The sequence below is a fragment of the Oryzias latipes genome, chromosome 15 (assembly GCF_002234675.1).
Source record: "Oryzias latipes chromosome 15, ASM223467v1".
Lineage (NCBI taxonomy): Eukaryota > Metazoa > Chordata > Actinopteri > Beloniformes > Adrianichthyidae > Oryzias > Oryzias latipes.
Window position 1 is genome coordinate 6,849,702 of NC_019873.2, and position 15,369 is coordinate 6,865,070.

Below are 15,369 nucleotides of genomic sequence, written 5' to 3' on the forward strand. Positions count from 1 at the left end.
GGACAAACATGTTCAAATATTTATCTGATGGAATGTGGCTGCGATACTCGCCTGCTTATCAAACGCATTTAGCTCCAAATTCGGCCTTTTTTCTGGTCAATGAGCTCATTACTGGGGATGTTTTCGTTTAGCTGGAGGTCACAGACATGACTGGAAAGCAACCAAGTGGATGCTGTTGTTTGTCATATTTCATCTGATGCTTTAGAACTTTAGCTTTTATTGCACATCTAATGGAAACCTTCAGTGAGATCATCTGGCTGTTAAAGTTAATTAAAACAAATGAAAAAGAAACGCTAAACCAACTTTGTGAATCACTTTCAGTGTGTGAAATCAGTCGGTTTTCATTCAGAAAGTAAAGAGGGGTGTATTGAGTTTATGCAAACCAGTTAGTTTAACAACAAAACACGTTTTTTGGGAGTTGACCAAATGATGTAGAAGAAATCAGTCATTTCTAGTTAAAACTAGTATATTTCAAACAGGAAAATATCTGCGTTGTGCTCAACAATGGATGTAGTCAGGAACATGTTTGTGGTCATCCTCCTCCTGACAGGATGTGACATCAGCAAACCATGACCTTACCACAGATGGGCGAGACAAGCAGACCCATTGAGTGTATACAAGAACTGGACTGGGTTGAGTGTGACGTGACCCATAGGAAATGGCTTACCGGTACTAATGTGTGAATGTGTGTGTGAATGTGTGTGTGCATGGGTGAATGGGACCGTGACTGTAAAGCGCCTTGGACCTTCGAAAGAAGGTAGAAAGCGCTATATAAGTATACGCCATTTACCATTTAACCGCTTCAACCACATGAAGTCAATTCAGTCGTCATTTTTTCGCGATATGGACATCACCATGTTGGAACCATTAATCGTGAGTTGGCGGTGCTTGGTCCAAGTCGGTCTGAGTAATCATTTCTCTTGCCAGTCAAGAGTGAGCTTGTTAAAAGGCCACACCCCCTACCACTTGAAAGCATGATCAGAAGAATCAAACGTTTCAAACATTAGACGTGAGAACACATACTTTATTGAGGCATCTGATTGGTCAGTTTATAACCTCAATAACTTGCAGTAAAGAAGAAAAAAAACAAAAAATTAGGATAATCAGGATGATTTAAAAAAAGATATCACAGCAAGAAAAGTTATTCTGACCAGTAGAATGACGTACCAACAGCTGTTTATTTCTCTATAGAAATCTATGGGATTTTGGCTCCTTTGAGCCAGCGGGTACTTCCTGTTTGGATCACGAGAGCGGAGGTGTCACTCAGTCCATTTCTTCTATACAGTCAATGAGCAGAACAGTGAGGTCACTCTGGATGATTTTGAGATGAAATATAAATAGGATAGTGATCATTAAGGTTTTTAAATATTAAAACTGTTGTCGGGCTAAAGGTTTTAGACAATTTCACATCCAAGAAAGTTAGAATTGAACAAACCCTCAGTGTTGAAACCTAGTGAAATGGCCTTTCTTCAGTTTTGATCACTTTTTAAAGCACAAAAGTCAAGGAGTTGGCGTTTTGTGTTGGTATCAGCCTATTTCATAGGGAAAGGTTGGCCAGATGACCCATTTTTCCATATAGTATGCCTTACTCTTAACTGGTTTTACAGCTTTACTCTTCCCAACACATCTGAACAGCATCATGTTTTAGACTAAATAGAACTCCTGACTTTCTTAGAACTTGTTTGTGTAATCGTAATTAATGTTCCCCTTTAATGGGTCACAATATTAAGACAAAATGTTTCTTTTTTTGGCTTCAGGAGTGGGAGTCGTGTCCTGCAGCAGCTTCCCTCCCGTTGGCTGTCCGAGGTCCTAGAAGAGGTCAAGTGCAGTGACCCGTCCTCCAAGCTGTGTGCCACTCGTCGCAGCGCTGGGATTCCTTTTTACATCCAGGTGAGTGAGCTTGGCCCCTCTTAGCACGGCACTCCAAAGCACCCAAAGGCTCCTTGTTCCATTCCAGCCGTGGTTCTAGAGCCCCTCTTTTCAAAGTTGGAGAGAGCTTCTTGTTTGAATTTAAAACACTTGTGAGCATGCCAAAAGCAAAGCTTTGTCTGCAAACAGCACATTCCTCGGAATTAGTCTTGTTGGTCTGGGATTTGGAGTGCGGGTCAAACAAACTCACCTGTCTCATGGAATGACTTTCTGCTCGCAGTGACTTTGTTTCTGGCCATAGAAAGCCAGTTTTAAGATGGGATCCTCATTGTGTGTGTGTGTGTGTGTGTTTTTAATGATGTCAGTGTTTTCACTGACACACAGCTGATCAGAAGGTGAACATATTCTGGTCTGCTTTGCGTTGTCAGTCTCTGACTCAGTGTGTGATTCAGTGGGTTGACTTCCTCTGATTGCTGATATTGAAACTACACATGATGGCGTTTGTATTTTATCCTTGCTGTCATTTTGTTGCTTTCTTGTGGTTTTGGTGCAAAACTGCTCCGCTGACAGGCGATTTCCAACTAATCACGACTGGCTGTGTTTCTGTTTATTTGTTGGCCTGAATGATGCTAATCAGCGAGCATTCCTGTTGTGTGGGAGAGAGGATGGAGGCTGTAAAACTGAGCAGAACGTGAGGAAAACAACAACTGAAGCTGAGGATGAAGGGCAGATGGAGAGAAGGAGCAGATAAGACAATAGTGGGGAAGTCTGGGGAGAGGCAGAAATCCACACCTTGGCAGAGCTCCGGGCTGCATTCCTTCACACAGAGAAGCAGAGTCAGATCCGGGAAGGCCGGTCTGGACTGGTTCAGAGGAACCAGGCTACTTTTCTTTCCCTCTTATCCTCCTCCACTCCCACCCACTTAGTGTCCCTAGGAGTCAGTGGGCTGCCTCCTCCTCCTCCTTCATTATCCCCTACCTCCATCTTTCCATCCATCCCTCCAACTCTCAACCGTCACCCTGAATCCCAGATGGCTCCCATCAGCTCCCGCTGGAAGGTTGCTCATTCCTGCTCCCACATCTCTGCTCCCACTCCAGGCACACACAAATGATGTCATTTAGCGGGGTCTTCAGTTTAGGTAACCTTGTGTCATTTTCTAGATGTACCTCTTAATGTCATTAGAGTAAATCGGTGCTTCAGGTCAAAGGTTTAAGCTGAAAATCCCATGTATCTGGAACCTTTTGGCTCTCCGGTCAGACAGTCTGTGAGGTTTGCATCTGAATTGCTCCCTTTGGAACTGCACAGGATGTCATTTGGTCCAGACCAGAGCTTTCCTCAGGTCGTCCACCATATTTGGTCGGGTGAACTTTGATCTCTTGTGCAGATCACACAATGTGAATCAGAAAAGCTGGAAAATGTCCTGTGGCCACACAGAGTAGTGATGAGGTGCAGCCAACCTTTTCCAATGATAAGGCTTGAGATCTATTGTATCAGGACGAATGCAACTAACGGTTGTCTTTGGGCATCTTTTAGGATTCTACATGCAAAGAGGTTTAATCCACTCTAAGATGATCTTTCTTTCTCTGCAGGCTCTGCTTTCCTCTGAGCCCAAATCTTCCAGCTGCAGTTTGTTGAAGATGACCATGAGGGAGCTGACAGCTCTGGCCATGCCCTCTGCTGACAGGAACACCGACAGCTCTACAGTCCCTCAGGTTTGACCTCTTCATGACTGAACCCTACGCTCACCCCATCTACGGCAGGACTACAGTGATGTGTGGGAGTGCTCTTTACCTCTATAGCAACATAACCACGTGTTCAAGAACGCTCTAAATGTGTCTGCTTGAACTTGTGCATAGCCCATGATGTTCACACTGATCAAGCAGGGAGGGGCTTCTTTTTTTTTGCTGTTCATTAGCTCATGTCCACCACCTACAATGGGAAGAGGCGTGGTGCGAAATGTCTAAGTGCTCCAAATCGTTTGAATCTTGCTCCAGGCTTTTTCTTTTACGGCTCTATTCCGACAAATGGAAGACTTGTGTCGTATAATTCCGTCCAGGCACAAACGGCAATTATTTGATCAATTTTGATCAACGGTTGGCGCTTCAGTGAAATAAAAAAAAAAAGCCATCCATAAGTCACTACCAAATCCGAGTCCCTGATTGGTCAAAGTTTGAATGGTCACACGTTTTGTATATAAAACCTGAAAACATTCATAAAAAGTTGTGTAGCTACTCGTGAACGCCAGAATTCTGAATGTGGAAGCCCAAATCGGGTCTTTACATAGACTTCATTGGAATCGGTTGCTTGAACACGCATTGCTTATGGCGGTCATGTGGCTCCTTCTCCTCAGGTCCATGCTCTGAACATCCTCAGGGCTCTGTACAGGGACACTCGTTTGGGGGAAAACATTATTCCGTTTGTGTCAGATGGCGTACAAGCGGCTGTGCTGGGCTTCACCTCTCCTGTCTGGGCAGTGAGTCTTCCTGTTTTTTACCTCGGTTTCAAAAAGAATCCCAACAATAAAATACACAAGTAGGAAAGGAAAGTGGGATTTGAGACGTAACTTGTGTTTTTAGTTGGTAATTCTTCCCTTTTTCTTTTCCTTTCAGGTGAGAAACTCCTCCACTCTCCTCTTCAGCGCTCTGATTACACGAATCTTTGGAGTGAAGAGAGGAAAGGATGAACACTCTAAGAAAAACAGGTCTGCTCTTTCTCGTTTGCTTTGTCCACAACTCGTTTTTACAGCAAGGGAATCCACTTGAAAGCAATTTTCTAAAGTCCTGATGGGGGTTCTGCACTCACCACTGAGGGGTGCTGTTGTAACACAACCCTGAGAGAAAGGGCTCCTCACTGCGCCGCGGGGGAACAGTATGGAAATGACTCCAGACGGCAGAGGAGCCAGCCCTTTACTGCAGCAGGATGTTGAGTAATGTTCAGACGGTGGGCCGTCTTTAAGGATGCCCGCTGACTTTTCACTTTCAAGATTCAAACTATTTTCGATCCTGAACACTTCTTTTTAAAGCTGTTCAGAGTTTCATTCACAAACGGCAGCAGCACAGGGCTGTCACAGACTGATGGATGAGATGTTTTAGGATGACCTACATGCAAATGATTGATCTTTTGGTGATTTCTGTTCTTCTGTAGTTGGAGCTTCATCAGCTCCGCTGTCAGAGACTGTTGGAAACATTATTTGTTGCAGGAGTCCTGAAATGCGTCTGGCTCCCAGCGCGCTGTCAAACAAACGCTCGAGTGTTTGGGAAAGCTTCGTTCTAAAATGTTGTGAAGCAAATTTGAACTGTACTTTCCACAGATATTTTATAATCTGTTTCGCTCAGCAGACATGCGTTTGAAGCAAAGGGTGTGGAAAACTGGAAAAGTTGTACAAGAAGAATTGATGCTTCTTTAAAAATGATGTTGAGTGGATTGTGTGATTGTAGGGCTTGTTGTAAGATAACTAAGGTGGGATGAGGCAAAGATTATGTCTCATTTCAGGTATAAAGCTGTCTGATCTTAAGGCTTTCTTTATAAAAGAATGGTTGTTGTCTTAGTCACAATAGCCCTTATGGTTGGAAAGAAGCTATCTGCAGGCAAAGAATGGACCAAATTTGAAGATTGTAGATCACTCAATGAGCTCATAGAGTGAAAATGGTCATGCACATTTTCAGGTCGTAGCGAATGGTCAAACAACACATCAGGGTAAGTTTCATGTCCTGCTGTAAACCCTGTAATGGAGGGGCAGGACGTTTCTAAAGCTCCGCTGGTAAACCACGGCTGAGCAAACAGCGGCCCCTGGTCCGTGGACGCGGCTCCAGAAGGCTGGCTCTCTGTCTTGGGCCTCAATAAACACTCCTATGGGCCTTAGTGGTCCTCCGCCGAGGACTTGTAGCGCAGCGAGGCTGGCAGATGGAGAAGAAAGAAAGAACAAAAGAAAGTACGCATAGCGTATTTAAACACAGTGACGTGTGTTTCAGAGGATGTTCGATTGGCCGTGCAGCATGTCAATCAAACGTATTTCATGGTGAGGATGATATTTCGCTGATGCATTTTTATTTTAAATGTATTTTTATTCTTTGGTTTATCTACTGTCACATCCCGATCGAACGCAATGAGCAACCCTGGGCAAGTGTGGTGCGTAATGACATGAAACTCGCATGAAACTTCAGTTATCCTTATCAATACTTCACGATACACTTACCACATGCGCAACAACGGTACGTTCTGTTTTAATGAAGCCCATTGAGGTGGCAAATTGACCCTTTAGGAAACCGCAAGACACGCCCTTTAAGACGCTGCCACTCCTCTCTATGACCCTTCACGACAACCCAAAAACCCACAGCACCAGTATGGGTCAATACCTGTATGGGTGTATGTTAAGTCAGCCTTTGCTGATATGCTGGTGGTCCTAACAAAAAAGCTGGTGTTTGCTCCAGATTTCTTCCTGTGCTTCATTATCATTGACCTTCGTCAATTTTTCCTCATCCTTTCCTGTGAGGTGCTGAAATACATTTTTAGCGTCTGTGGCTGAGTCATGGAGGAGATTCTCTTAAGTTTTCTATTCCCAAAGTAGCTGTGTTGTGATGGAGTTGTGTCTCATGTGCTGTGATAGTTTCCTGTTTGTTTCAGACAATAAGCTACAAGACAATAATAACCTTAACCGCAATGTTCTGTTGGAATTACACTGAGCTGCGGAAAAGCTGCAGGAACTCTGAGCTCAAATACACCTGGGGTTCACATATTTTCACTTTTTAGTCCGAGTACTCTTCCATCTATCCAAATATATCCTTCGAGTGTTCCAGTCGCAGGGGTGTAAATCACACCTTTGCATGCAGACTGCTTCAGCCAACATTCGAGAAAAAATGAGAGAAATCCAGTGTGGGTCACCACTTTCATTTTATTTTCTCTCTGTCAAGAGTAATTCCTTTAAATCCATTTTTTAATGTGATTTTTTACAGTTGTTTTTAATGTAATTGTTTTATTTAATACATCTTTTATTGAACTGATTGAAGGCCGCATGATCTGACAGATAATTTCTGTGGATACCTTTCAATTAAATAATCCATAATCATATTCTACTTTCCTCTTTCCTGTTATTTTTTGATAAAGAACTTTGTGATTTTTATCAGTGAAAGGTGCTTTAAGTGCAAAAGTTACTTAGAGAGCAGCTGCATCAAAGACATGCATCAAAGTGGCGGATGTACCAGCAGCAGGAAGCACGCCAATTCCAGGCTTTGGAGCAAAGGGAGAAGTCTTCTCCGTTGGAACACATAATGTCTTCACACCTCTGGGGGCAACTTTAAGGGTGTATTCAGACTGAACACGTTTGATTTGCTTAAAGCGAAAACAGTTTCCCCGTTTCCAGTCTGAATACACCCTAAGACTTCTAAGTTTCTCATCATCCTCAAAGTTCCAACAACGGAAGCGAAGCTCTGAGAGGTGATGAAGAATGTCTTCAATGTCTTTGTAACCCTTGTGCTATCTTAGATGACCCCACCCTTACTTTGACGTGTTCTCCCTACCATGACAAAGGTGGATAAAGGTGGAAAGATTTCATGTAATCCATGGACACCAGTGAAGATCACAAATCATTGAAGAAAAAAGGTTCAGAGCACTGTCTAGTGGGTCTAGATGACCCAACTCTCTACGTTAAAGTGTCTAGGATAACACAAGGGTTAAAATGTCCTCACAGATGCTGTTTGCATTTTTCGCAAACAGGGAGCCTCCTTGGCCTGCTGCAACTCAACCAGTTGGTGGTTAGCATGAAAATACGAGTTAGCAGAAGATTAGCAGTGTAGTTTGTGGGTCATTTAACCGGCGTCCCATGAGCACTTAAGTATTACCTGCACACCCCTTGCTTACGCATTCACACGCAGTCGGTGAGGAGCGAGTACGTTCGCCTTATTAATGACCAGACTGCGGCGTAACGGCACCGTACGACTGCATCACCTGCATCTCCTAAATGTGTGCAACTTAAATGAGCTTGTCAAATACTTCTCAGTATGGTTACCTCACGCATAACAATGGTACGTTCCAATTTCATGAGGTAGCCACACGAGTCTCAAGGAAACTGCGAGTGAAGTGTTTGTGCAATCCGCTGATTCTGTTGCAGAGAAAAGCAGATTTGCATCAGAATCAGCTGATTCACAATGATCATGGAGATGACTGAAAATCAAAGAGCGTGTGCAACCCAAGAACCCGCTGCACATGTATGGGGTTGACTCCTATGGATGCCTGTTACTAAGGCTTTACTCTTAGAAAGTTGGATTTTTGACTCCAGTTAGTCACAATTTGTAGCAAAGGTAACCAGCTGGCTGCTGTTTCTTCCCTGAGACGGTAAAACTCTGGAATTGATTTCATGGTCATGTCATACCAAAGACTAAAATTTGGACCCAGTACCACAGCTTGGGAGGTAATTGGACCCCCGCAGATGCTTCCCTGGTGGTTCAGTGACCAAATGGCCCCCATCATGGCTGTGACTGCAGCCTGTGGTCTCCACATGGATAGCCCTGTCGGTTATTAAAAAACAAACAAATTTGAGAATAACTTGAGATAAATTTAGTTTATTAGTTATGCTGAAATTACAAAAAGTGCTTTATCTGAAGCTCTCTTTACTTATTTGTCCAAATGTGTTGTTCCTAATAATTCCTTTTCTGCTTTTATTTTGAAGACTCGTATCTTTCAGCCTCATGGTGTCTGTTAGCCGTAAAGTTCCGCTGTGAAGTCATGGTGGGTCTTTGCGTGCTTGAAGCTGACGGCTGCATCTCATTTATAATTAAGTCTTTGGAGGTTTGTCTCTTCCACAGTCTGCTCTCTCATTGTTGGGTTGTGATCTCTGCCAGCAGAAAACGTGTTGTGACAGCTTGTCCGCTCCAGTATTTGATAGTCTCTTGGTCTGCTGAAGCCGGAGCCTTTCCACGTCTCCCTTTCACACAAATGGCTTTATTTACAGCAGTATTTGGATGTTCATACGGAGCAAGTTTCTTGCTGTTTGTGGGAATTTCTGCTGTGTATTTTCTAGACTAACTTGTATCCAGACACATTGTTTGCTTGTGGGTCATCGTCCCTGTAAGCCCAGACGGGGGGCCCTCTCTCTCTGCTCTCTGGCTGCACATTGATGTTGATGAGATACCATTGTGGAGATAGATGCAACTGTAAACAGTGCTGACAGGGCGAAGATTGCACGCTGCATTCCAGCCCAAACTCTGCCAGCTTTATCTCAAACCTGCCTCAACTCCTCGCTGTGCACTCTGCACGTACATGGAAAACTGTCCAGATTATTGGTGCGCTGGGCTGTTAGAGTTGGAAGTCAATGTTGTTGGAGAGCAGTGACCGCTCCTCTCCAGGGTTGTGGTCTTATCAGCTGAGAGGAGTCAGCTTTACTGCAATAGACTATTTTACTATAATGTACCCATTGACTGGATGAGAACTGGATAGGGTGAGTGTGAAGTCTCCCATAGAAAATGACTTACTCCCCGTTCCAACCTAATACAAATCAATTCAGTCGCTGTTTTTTTGCGATACAGACACCGCCATGTTGGAACCAGACAACGTCATTAAGCCGGTCTGAGTTATCCCTTCTCTGACGACATCTATCGCCAATCAGGAGTGAGCTTGTTGGAACCTCCTACCACATAACCGTTGTGCTATCCTAGGCACTTTAGCATTGGGAGTTGGGTCATCTAGACCCACTAGACAGTGTTCTGAACCTTTTTTCTTCAATGATTTGTGATCATCACTGGTGTCCATGAAATCTTTCCACCTTTATCCACCTTTGTCATGGTAGGGAGAACACGTCAATGTAAGGGTGGGGTCATCTAAGATAGCACAAGGGTTAAAGGGGGCTGGGGAGAATCTGTCAATCAAACATTTTGACCTTTGGGCACGAGACCACATGCTTTTATTGAGGCATCTGATTGGTCAGTTTATAGCTTGAATAAAAATAAATAAATAAAAATAAATTAGTGTAATCAAGAACACGTTAAAGTCCCACTCCGATCTTGTTTTTATCCATTTTAAAAGCGTTCCCAGCGGTCTTTTAATCATGATGATCTCATTTTTTTCTATGACATAGTTTCTGCAGTGCGGCAGTGGTTCATCAGAACTTTGCCTTCTCGAGTTGTGGGTGAGACTGTTGGCACAGAGTAAAGCTGCCTTCATTTCCTACACTGTCTCCCCCCAGCTTACAGCCCCTCACAACCCCAAGGTAACATTGGCGGTGAAACAAAAATAACCACCAATATTGCAGCTCTCCAGCCGTACAGTCTCAATCCAGATTCGAGCTCGGACAAGAAAAACAAAAACGTACATGAATCTATTTGTCTGCGAGTTGGTATATCAGAATAGAGCAGAGCAGGGAGCTTGTGGCCAGCCGATTGTAGTTTGTACATAACAATTACAAGCTTTTTCAAACTGCTCCTGATTCACAACAATTGAATTAAAAAATGCTCAGAAATACAATTTCAGTCTTAATTTTCTTTCTATATGTCCTCCATTATAAGAAAAATGGCGCAAGAACATGTTAAAAACACTATAAACACAACTTTTGTTGGAGTAGGTCTTTAGGTAGCAGAGCAAGAGCAATTCTGACAAATATAAAGACTGAGTAATAGCTGTTTATTTTCTGATATAAGTCTATGAGATTTTGGCTTCCTGGAGTACTTCCCATTGGGAACGCTGGGGGAGGGGGTCACTCCCTCCAGTTCTCTTAATATATAGTCAATGTTTTCAGCCACACAACTCTTAAACACACACAGAGCTGCACAGTCACCAGCGTTCCCCTCAAGGAAGCAGCCAAGATGTAGTCAGAGCACAGCTGCTGGGCTTCACTGATTACAGATACAGTTAAGTTGTCCAGTTCACTGATGTCCAGCCTTGGATCCATCTGGATGTAATTAAAGGGTCCACTGGTTAATAAAACAACTAAAGATTCATGTGGAGTTTAAAATGTTCGAGGTCAAATGGACGCATGAACAACAAGACTTGTTGTTGTAGCATCTGTCTCTGACACCAAGGAACTGGAAAGATAATTTAAACTGTGCTGTTACAAAGCCAAGAGGCGGGGTGCACAAGGCTGAACAGTTGATCTTACATAAGTGGAAGTCGTAGCTATCGGGACCTTGAAAGGTTTTTGTAAAGAAAGGAGTTTAAACTTTAGTCTGATGTTTCAATAGGCTTTACTTTTGACTTACCTTCAGTGTCTCATAAAGTGGAAACAAGCTTCTGGAGGAGACTTTTACAGACTAGAGTCTTCACCTTGTCAGGTGTTTCCTCATTCCTGGTCCTGGAGATCTACCACCCGGCCTGCTTTCCAGCTCTCCCTGCACTGCTTGCTGCTGATTACCTGGACCAGGTGTGTTCTTTCAATCAGAATGTGGAGACATCTGATTGAGTTCATCAGCAGCTCGTAGGACTTGGAGATCTGGAAAACAGTCAGGGTGGTAGATCTGGAGGACCAGGAATGAGCAGCTCTGCTTCAAGTCATTGATTAAATATTCTTTGGGGTTTTTATGGAGATTCTTCCAGTTTTGATTGAGAGCTCTCTGTGGGCTTTCCAAGTCTTTGTCTCTGACAAATTGTCATTTATGTCTTAAGTTTCTCCCAATGAAAATTTATAGTTTGCAAATTCTTTTGTAAACACCAACTTGTAGTTTATTTTTATACAATTTTTGAATCAAGAAAACTAAATGGAGAATAGTTTGAGAAACCTTTGAAAACCTTTGACAAACATCGACTCACACACACAGACTCACACACACAGACACCAACACAATCACACTGAGTCTCACACACAGACACCAACACAATCACACTGAGTCTCACACATAGACTCAGACATGCAGACTGTCACACAAAGACTACAGACTTTCATACACAGACTACAAACTCATACACACACTCACTGTTTCATGCACCCAGTCTTACACACACACACACACATGCACACACTCTCACACACAAACAGACTCACGCACATAGATAAACAAATGGATTTGTCTTTTAAAAAAAATGTCCACAACTGGTCACCGATAATTGCCATTACTCATGGTGTGTGCTGACTTGTTGCGTGAACTTGTTAAGGCGATCTTGTTTAAAATGCTTAGAGGTCATTTTTACAACAACTTCAGGATTAGGCATCCTGTGTGCTTACACTGTGGAATAGAACCCGCAGCCAGACTAACCCTGTGTGCTCACTTCAACTCTAAGAAAACCTCCCATCTTGTGTTTTTGCACTGCAAGCTGCTCCCAGGAATCTACTCAGGAAGTAGATAGTCATCCCCACGCTCAGCTCCTCACAGTTTTTAAAAAGAGCAGAAATGTTTGCACAACAGCTAGCGAGAGCAGGACAGTCAGCAACTCTTCTGTGTTGATGTTTCCTAAGGTCGCTTTGTTCTCCTTAACTTCTGGTGTTGATCATTCCTAGGCTGGACTCAGAGGGCCAAAGCTGGCAGGGAGCGGGGACACATCTACCACGAATTGTTGATTTGATGCGTCTTCAACACTTCTAGCTTCTATCAGTCTCAAGCGTCAACATCTCTCAAGGACCAGGTCAATCCTGGATGGCAGTTTTGAACTTGCAAAACACTGGTTTTGAGATTTATCACTCCCACCTGAATAAAGCGAATATAACGTTTTAAAAAAGTCTGAATCACTTAATCTGTTATGCCAACAAACCTTTTTTTTTTTTGGGTTGCAACACTTTTTAACAATTCTTACAGTGCATCTTTTTACCCACTCCCTCCTCATAGCCGTCTAATCTGCTGCGGCACCTCCTCTGGCCTCTGGCCTGCAGGCAGTGCCGACTCCTCAGGACCACAGCCTCTCATTAGAAGAAGCAGAGGAGCCCGAACGCACAGAGCTGTGTTTTTACACTTTCATTCAGGGAGCATGTTTCCGTTTGCCGTCTTCAGATGCAATTACCCTCACATGCTCGCCAAGCAGTGCCACCAGAGGAAGGGGCTTTTCAGACTCGCTCTCCTCCAATCACAGGGCCGGATGCTAACTTGAACCAGATCCAAAGAGCTGCTGTGTTTTCTCTGCAGCTCTGAGTGACGCATTTGTATAGCAGAGTCTCCCTTGTCTTGTGATCGAGTGTTTGGGCAAACCAAGCCTCTTCCCTTCAAGGCTGACTGCTTTTAGACAGCCAGAGTTAAATAAAACTTTATTGGTCCTCAGGCTGAACGGTGGTTGCCGCACCACGACCGCTGGTGTTAAAGATAAAGTTTGACATTTTATTGACAGTTGTGTCTGTGTGTGAGTGCACCCATAAGCACAAACACATGTGACTTCCACACATGGTGTTGCACTTCTTGAATGCACTGCTTACTAGTAGATGTAGCAGACAAAACAGATTTGCTCTGATTGAGAAGATTCTGGGCTATTTTCCCAAAATCGAGATGTCTTGTAATCATAAAATAATTTCCTCTTTTATCCTCAGCTCAGTCTCGCCACCTTCTTTAATTAAACTCTGAGTTAGGCAGCATCTTGTGGCATTTTGTCTTGATGGAAGGCCTATATAATGCTGAATGAATTGATGCCGTTGGAAATAGAGCATCCACCTGCACATGACTAGATCTGTGTATGTCTTTGTTTTCCTCGTCCAAGCTGACATCTGGCTTAAAGATGTACGGCTGGATAGCTCCAATAATGATCACCATTTCTGTTGCACCACAAATGTTAGGTTGGGGGTATTAAGGGCTGTAAGGAGAGTGTAAACAGAAGGATGATGGGAAGTGGGGTGGGGTTGCTCTGTGCCAACAGTCCTGCCCAGAACTCAGAGGTGAATTTCTGATAAACTTCTGCTGCTCTGCAGAATCTTTGTCCTAAAAAACAACAGTTTTTTAAAATTATTTTGGCTAAAAACATCAAAATCATAATTAAGAAGACACTGGGAATGCTTTTCAGTAGATCAAAACATGATCCAAGCGGTACTTTAACCTTTTTATGAAACTTTTACATCGTGTTTTGTATGATTTTTACTTCCCCCCCCCCCCCCCCCCCCCAATTTTGCATAATTTATTTGTAACTGTACTTACTCATTTGAAGTTATTTTTGTTTCTTTTTTAAACATTTTTGAAATGATTGAGGTTAATTTCAGTCATTAAAGTTTTTTTGTGTGAAGTTTGTCTTTCTTTGTTAGCAAGGATTATTTTTGTTGTTGACTGTTTATTTTAAGATTCGTGGTGAACATTGACAGAATCTACTCCAGCTTCAGTGTGTTGTAGCAAACAGATTGTAAGGAGATCTTCCAAACAGCAACAGTTTAAAGGCTGGATCAGAATGACCTTAACTTCCTGTAAGTTTTTCATCTGGACCAAAAATTTACCTTTTGTGTTCAATGACGTAGACTGTTTTGGTCACTATATGTCTGCATAGTAGGACTAGCTGTATTTTAAAATCTTAATTTAAAAAAAACATTCGTAGAATTTTTCTTTTCCAGTGTTTAAAATTCCTCTCAAACAAGCTTTTGGTTCCATTTAAAGTCATCATCATGGTTTAAATGGCTTAAAATCCTCAAATTTCTTCAGTTGGTCTACTGTGTTGGTCTCCAAATTTCCATCTTCTATTCCATTCACCCACCCATCCATTTTCTGAACTCGCTGAATCGCTTTTGGGGTCACGGAGTTGCTGGACCCAATCCAGCTACTGTTGGGCAAAGGCGGGATATATCCTGAGCAGGTCACCAGCACCAAGTGCAATTGGACTGTACAATGTTGTTGGAAGGGGGGGGGGGGGGGGGCAAGCGGACGGGGCCTGGCACACTAAATGTCCAATTACTTTTTATTTGTCTTTGTACTGTTTTTATCTGGGTATTTATTAAATTTTAACATATTCCTTATTTTTTTAATTATCTTTGTGTGTGGGTGATCTGATGGATGGATGGATTAATGGACTGCCATGTAATTTCCCTCGGGGTCAATAAAGTGTCCGTCCGTCCGTCCGTCCGTCCGTCTGTCCGTCCGTCCGTCCGTCCGTCCGTCCGTCCATCCATCCATCCATCCATCCATCCATCCATCCATCCATCCATCCATCCATCCATCCATCCATCCATCCATCCATCCATCCATCCATCCAGTTGCACACATGCACAGGGAGAATATGCAAATTCCACACAGAACGACCCTGACTGGGATTTGAGCCTGAGCATCTTGCTCTGAGGCAAGAGTGCTGACCGCTGCACCACCTTGCAGTCCTTGCATTCAGTTTACTTTGATTCGCATTGAGAAGATTTGGTTTTGTTTTGGCTTCTCTCTTCTTTGCTATCAGCCGGTGTGAAATGTCTCCTTGAAATGGGAATGATGAAGCAGAAAAACAGCCTCACTTCTTAATTTACGAGTTTAAACTACGGTATTATGTCCATGCCTACTTGACAGCCCACACCAAATAAAAATGACCACATTTTTTCTAAAGTTTGACCATCATCAGGTCTTACGTTCAGTTTCTCCTCCTGTAATGTGTGTTTGAAACGCACGGTGGTTCATTTCAGCCTCTTTTGGCTCGAAATTG

The 15,369-nt window shown here is 43.2% G+C and overlaps 1 protein-coding gene across 2 annotated transcripts in view; it reads left to right on the forward strand.

Annotated features, from left to right (window-relative positions):
• The window catches only part of thada (THADA, armadillo repeat containing), a 127,618-nt gene that overhangs the window by 29,977 nt on the left and 82,272 nt on the right, over positions 1-15,369 (forward strand). For both annotated transcript variants that reach the window (XM_023963169.1, XM_023963170.1), the window contains exons 23-26: positions 1,758-1,890; positions 3,459-3,581; positions 4,220-4,342; positions 4,479-4,570. In XM_023963169.1, coding sequence (XP_023818937.1) covers positions 1,758-1,890; positions 3,459-3,581; positions 4,220-4,342; positions 4,479-4,570 — 471 coding nt within the window. The remainder of the gene's footprint in view (positions 1-1,757; positions 1,891-3,458; positions 3,582-4,219; positions 4,343-4,478; positions 4,571-15,369) is intronic.